The following is a 6,000-nucleotide window of genomic DNA, read 5'->3' on the forward strand; positions in this document are numbered from 1 at the left end:
CCTGCCTGGCTGATGGAGGAGCACTGGGGCTGGGAAGCTCTCCCAGCTGAGGAAAGAATGGCAAAATCCATCTTTCCAACACCTCCATTCCCTCCATGCCATCCCGTGCATCATTCTGCAGGGATCCCCACCTCAGAAGCCCCCTCCTTCTCCTCCTCCTCCCTCCCAGGGCTTTGGGGACATCCTGAGCTGAGGAGGAGTGCCATTAACAACATGGCTGTTGAGAAGAGGCTGAGCCTGTCAGATTTTAATTAAACAATTATCTTCTCGAAATTGGCATTTTCTCAGTCCTGAGTGCACGAGCTGAATCCTAACAAAACCTGGAGAGGAGAGCAAAGGGAAGGAGAGCCCCTGAGAGGGAGAGGAGCAGGGGCTGCAGTGGGCTCCTGATGCTCAGGGAACCCCCTGGGAGCCTGTGGAGAGGTGGGATTGCACCTGGAGCATCACCTTTGATACCTGTGCAGCACAAGGAGGGTTTGTGTGATGTGCTGCAGCATTTTGGGGGGTGAGGCTGTTTGTGGAATTTTATCTCCACTATGCCTGGCCAAAGGGGGTCCTGAGAAAAAGCCCCCCATGAAGGCAGTGGTGAGATGAGACTGAGCACTAGTGATGCTGAGCAAGGGGGGGGTTTGTCTCCTCCAAACTGATCCCAGGCAGCCCCAGCCTGGCTCTGAAACTGAGACAGGCAATTTTGCTTTCAGAGGGCTCTGCCCCAGTTAACTGAGAGCCCATCAGGAATTCAGAGGCAGGATTGGTGCCTGTCACTGTGTCAGCCCTGATTAGCGTGCACATCTGTAATTAGATGAAGCAGCTGTGATTTCCAGCCTGCCTGAGATCTCAGGTGGGATATTTATGGCAGGGAGATGCTTAGAGGGTTCTCAGCAGACTGAGCCTTTGAGCTTGGTTTTGACAGGTACTTCAAAAGGAAATAGCTATTTTAGAGGTGCAGAGCTCAGAAAATAGAAGCAGCAGTGTTTTCTGGATTAATTATCTTTGGGTGGTTTTGCTTATAATCCTCCTGAATAAAAATCTGCAGAGATACACAAAGGGAAGGGAGGTCCCAGGACTGACACCAACCTCCTGCACTTCATGTAACATCTCTTTGGAAAATAAGGGAGTGCGGAAAAATATGTCTTCCCAGGGCAGAAAGTTCCTTAAAAAAATATTTTTTAAAGATTGCTCTTCCCTTGCCCGCAGCTGCAGAGCATTTTGTGAGCTGGAACAGTTCATGCTTTAGTTTGAAGTGACCTATTGGATGAAAACTGATTTGATTGTATAACTTTCTAAAAGCGGAGGAAAGGGAGATTAAAGTGGAACAGGGATGATTTCATTTTCACCAACAGGTCGAACTCAAAGTACTCCTCTCTCTTTCTCACTTTATAAAACTCTTGTGAGGTTTCTCCAGCCCTAGCATTCTTCCCTGCTTGCTTTGGTGGACAGACACGAGTCGTGGGCTTTGGTGGGTGGCAGAGCCATGCCCACTGTTCTGCTCTCTCAGGGGCAGGGCAAGGCTGTCCCCAGCTGCTGCCTGTGCTCTGCTCTTGCCCTTCACAGGTGGACCCTTACCTGCCTTACGAGTACACCTGCGAGGGGATGCTGGAGCGGATCCATGCCTACATTCAGCACCAGGTTGGGGAGAATCCCTGTCCTCCCTGGGGAGCCATCTCTGTCCTCATGGCCAGCTTTCCCTCTTCTCCCTGGGGAGCATCCCTGTCCTCATGGCCAGCTTTCCCTCTTCTCCCTGGGGAGCATCCCTGTCCTCATGGCCAGCTTTCCCTCTTCTCCCTGGGGAGCATCCCTGTTCTCCTGTGGGCATTGTGCAGCCAGTGCCCTGATTGCAGAGAGCACCAGGAGATGGGGCTGGGGGAGGTTTGTCATGGGCCAGAGGTGCTGGGGGTTGGTGGAGGACACCTGGGGGTGCTGGGTCTGGGTCAGGGCCTTTCTGCTGCAGGGAATGAGGCAGCACTGAGAGGAGAAGAGGTGAGAGAAGCAGAGGTTCATCCCCTACAGCAGGAGGTGCCATCTGTGCATGCAGGTGACCTCAACCTGATGAGCAAAGTCATCATCCCAAGTGTCCTTCTGTCCCACTAGTGGCCTCCCTTCCCCACTGTTAACATCTCAGAGCACTAACCCGTTATCTTCTCTACCACCAGGATTTCTGCACCACATCATCTCTTCCTCCGTCTCCCAAGACCAAGACTCCTGCTATGCAAAGCCCTCCAAGCCCGCTGGCGCTGTCCCCCAACTCCACGCACCTGGTGTGGTCCCCCAGCGCGGGCTGGGCCCCCCAGGCGTGGCCCCCGGTGGCCTCGCTGCAGGTGTGGGTGTCAGAGCCCCAGCACACGTGCACCGAGACGTGCCGGCACCACGGGCTGGTCTGCGAGCCCACCTTCTTCAGGTTCCTCAACAAGGAGGAGGTGTTTCTACAGTGAGTTGGGGCCTTCTCAGGGAGCTTTCGGGGGAGGCCACCAGCCAGATGATGTTCTCTTTGCTCCCCACATCCCCTGCACCCATTTTCCTCCCCAAATCCCAGTGATGAACCCTCATGCCCACATGCTCCCTGTTAGCTGGGATTAGCCAGAAAATTTAGGTGGGCATCAGCAAAAACCCCGAGGAGCAGCAGAAGTGCCCAGTGTGGATTTTAACACCCCTCCCCTCCCAGATGGAGCAGCAGCACTGGCACTACCCTCCCACCAACCCTTCTCAACTGATGAGTCCTTCATCAGGACTGTCATCATTATAGCATAAGAGTTGTATTGTCATTACACTGCAAGGGTTCCATATTGCTGGAGTTTCGTACTGCCTCGATGTTTTCTTGGAGGCTTCTCCTCTAGGCACCAACTCTTCCTTGTCCTCGCAGTTGCCAACTGACTCCACTTCCCCTCAACCAACCAATCCACTCTTTTATAACACTCTCCTTATTTGCTACAGCGGGGGCCTGTTAAAATCAGGCCAGTTCCCAATCTCTAATATTTGGTTCAGCTACAACTCCTTAATGGGGTAAGATTACTTTCTATACTACCTTTATTTTCTTATATTGTATCACCCTACAAGGAACCTCCTCAGGAAGGACAAAAATCCTTCAATGACCACTCAATGGCCACTCACCTGAGCTGCCCACCTTGCCTTGGTCCCCAGCCTCAGCATTGAGTACGAGATGAAGGCAGTGCAGGCAGGGCCTATCTTCACTCTTCAGAAGGCAACAGCAGCATTTCCAGGCATGGTTCCACTTCTATCCAACCCCATTCCTCTCCACCTCCCGTGTGCTCTCTCCTCTTTAATGTCTCTCTCTATAAAACTGCGTTTTGAACACACAGTGGTGAAGTTTTAATAGAGTATAAATCTGCCACCGGGCTCTGTGCTGCTCTCTGGGCAATTTAAATGCGAGCGTTGCCGGAGCTGTCACGCTGGTCAGGCAGGCGCCGCGTGTCCCGCTGACATTTTTATGTGATAAATTACAGCTGGGGCCTGCCTTTCACTCTTTCCCCCTGCACGTCCTCCTCCAGACCTTAAAATGAGCTGGCTCAGGGACTCGTCAGCTGAGAAGGGTTGGTGGCAGGGCAATGCCAGTGCTGCTGCTCCATCTGGGAGGGGAGGGGTGTTAAAATCCACACTGGGCACTTCTGCTGCTCCTCGGGGTTTTTGCTGATGCCCACCTCAGTTTTCTGGCTAATCCCAGCTAACAGGGAGCATGTGGGCATTCCCTGATCTCCTGTCCATTCCAGGGAATGTTATCTACAGTAACATACAATAACAGAATGTTATCTACATCCATGGAGGTGTCCATGGAGCTCTGTCCATGGAGCTCTGTCCATGGACAGAGCTGTTGGTCAGCAAGGGGCTGTAAGAGAGCCATTGAACTTCATGAGCTGGAAAGGACCCACAAGGACCAACTCCTAAGATTTGGGTTGGTTTTGTGGGTGATTCTGAGCCATCTGTAGGTTAGGGTGATCTCTGGGCTGCAGGGTTGAGTTGCCAGGGTCTCCCCTTCCTGCATGGTGTGTTGGGCTGGTGACAAGCCCTCGCATGTAGCCAAGGGGTGGCAAACACAGCTCAGCAAAGGAACCTCCCCAGGAAGGACAAAAACCCTTCAATGGGCGCTCACCTGACCTGCCCACCTTGCCTTGGCCCCCAGGCTCAGCATCGCGTGCGACAGCACCGAGTACGAGATGAACCACCTGTACCCCGCGGTGGCCGAGAACGTCCGCGAGTGCTACCTCCAGAAGGAGCCGCTGCTCTTCAGCTGCGCCGGCCACCACGCCAAGTACCGGCGCCTCTGCCCCTGCCGCGACTTCCGCCAAGGACAGGTGGCTCTGTGCAGGGACTGCTTGTGACACGGCGTCCCCACCGCCCCGGGGACGCTGGCACAGGGTGGCTTCTCCTCAGAACTCCGCGGCGGCCGAGGAGCTGCGACGGGTCCCTCGCGGTGGGTGAGCCGGGGCTCTCAGACTCTCACCCGGGGGCTGTTCCATGTCCGACTCTGGGGGCTGTTTGATCCACCAGCCAGCTGTGAATGACCCTGTCCTGAACTTTGGAGTCATTTTCTTCCCGAGGAGCATTGTCCGAGCGCATCCTGGACCAAACCCACCTGGACCTGGTGGCACTGGGATGGGGTGGTGGGGAGAGAGGGGCTGGGGACACCCTTCCCCTCCTCTGGCGATGGGACAAGCCACCAGCAGACTGCAGTTTCAGGGTTTTCATCTTCTTCAAGCATCCTCAGTTGTTTTATTTATTGATTTTTTTAACCCTCCCCCTGACAAGTGGTAAATTAAAGGGGAATCCACACCCAGCCATTCTGTGGGAGTTCTTGGGCAGAGCTGCATTGGGGGTGGGACAGGGGTGATGCTGGTGGCTGCTGTGGGTGTGGAGCTGGGGGAGGACAAAGCACAAGGAGAGTGGCTGGGTTTGATGGGCACATTGGGGACTGCACCCCTGGTAGTCCCAGGAAGAGACAGTGATGGGACGGGGCTGGGTTGGGCTCCTCGGAAAGCTGCTGCTCCCCAGGCAGGGCAGAGGTGCCCAAAATGATCCCTCCAGCCTCCAGGCTGCTCTTCACCCTGCTGGGCCATGCACAGAGCTGAACATCATCCCCAGGGATGACTGGAGGAGGAGGTGAGGGCACAGGGGCTGCTCGGGGTTCAGCTGAGTGGGCAGAGGGGAGGATGTGCTGCAGCACATGGAGGGAATTCCTGGTGGGCACTGACCGAGGGCAGAGCAGCTGAAGAGCAACATCCTGACTCTGTGTGCCCCAGATGCTGCCAGCAGAGCAAGAGGTGAGCTCCAAGCAACCATCTTCCATGGAACTCTTTGCTTCTTCAACTTTCCTTAGTACTGTTTCTCTTGCTTTGGGGGTGGTTTCCCCCCACTACTGATGTGTCCCCTCCTGGCTGGGTTGGTGCTGGCTGGGGTCACCTGGTTTGTTCTTGTAGGGTTGCTCACCAGGGCAAGGTGTTGCTGTAAGGTTGGTGCTGAGCCCTTCTGCTGTTTGCAAGGGTGAATGAGGAGATTCCTTCATGCCATAAAATGTGTGGCTGGAAAATCAGGGGCTGGAAACTCCTTCTCAGCCATGGAATTGCTCCTGGCCTGGCTGGTGAGGGAGGCTGGGGGGGTGGCAGCCTGACATGGCACTGTCCCTGCAGGATCCTGGCAGAATTGTCCCCTCTGGCTCACAGTGACTGATGGGGAGCAGTGGCAGGATGAGTGCAGGAGGTTGCCCTGGAGCTGTGCCACACCCCTGGCACCTCCAGCCTGTCCTCCCTGTGCCAGCTTCTGGGAGAAACTCCCATTCCTTCAGCTGAGCTGCAGCTTTGGGCAGAGCCCAGCCACCCTCACCGTGTCCCTGCTGTGTCACCACAGGGTGCTGTGTCCTTTGGGCCACATCCTGCCCTGGATGAGCTGGACACACTGCTGTTATCCCAGAGCAATTTATCATCTTCAGCTCCCAGCTGCGTGGGCAGCCTCCATCCTGCCTGTGACGCCAGCCCAGGGGAAGGATTGATT

At 55.1% G+C, this 6,000-nt stretch overlaps 1 protein-coding gene across 1 annotated transcript in view; it reads left to right on the plus strand.

The window, feature by feature from the left end:
- MGAT5B (alpha-1,6-mannosylglycoprotein 6-beta-N-acetylglucosaminyltransferase B) overlaps positions 1-4,793 on the plus strand; it is an 81,347-nt gene extending 76,554 nt beyond the window's left edge. Inside the window, exons 15-17 of the mRNA XM_063176081.1 lie at positions 1,555-1,629; positions 2,154-2,428; positions 4,136-4,793. Coding sequence (XP_063032151.1) covers positions 1,555-1,629; positions 2,154-2,428; positions 4,136-4,334 — 549 coding nt within the window. The 3' untranslated portion in view covers positions 4,335-4,793. The remainder of the gene's footprint in view (positions 1-1,554; positions 1,630-2,153; positions 2,429-4,135) is intronic.
- Positions 4,794-6,000: the final 1,207 nt, after the last annotated feature.

The sequence above is a fragment of the Melospiza melodia genome, chromosome 24, assembly GCF_035770615.1.
Source record: "Melospiza melodia melodia isolate bMelMel2 chromosome 24, bMelMel2.pri, whole genome shotgun sequence".
Classification (NCBI taxonomy): Eukaryota; Metazoa; Chordata; class Aves; order Passeriformes; family Passerellidae; genus Melospiza; species Melospiza melodia.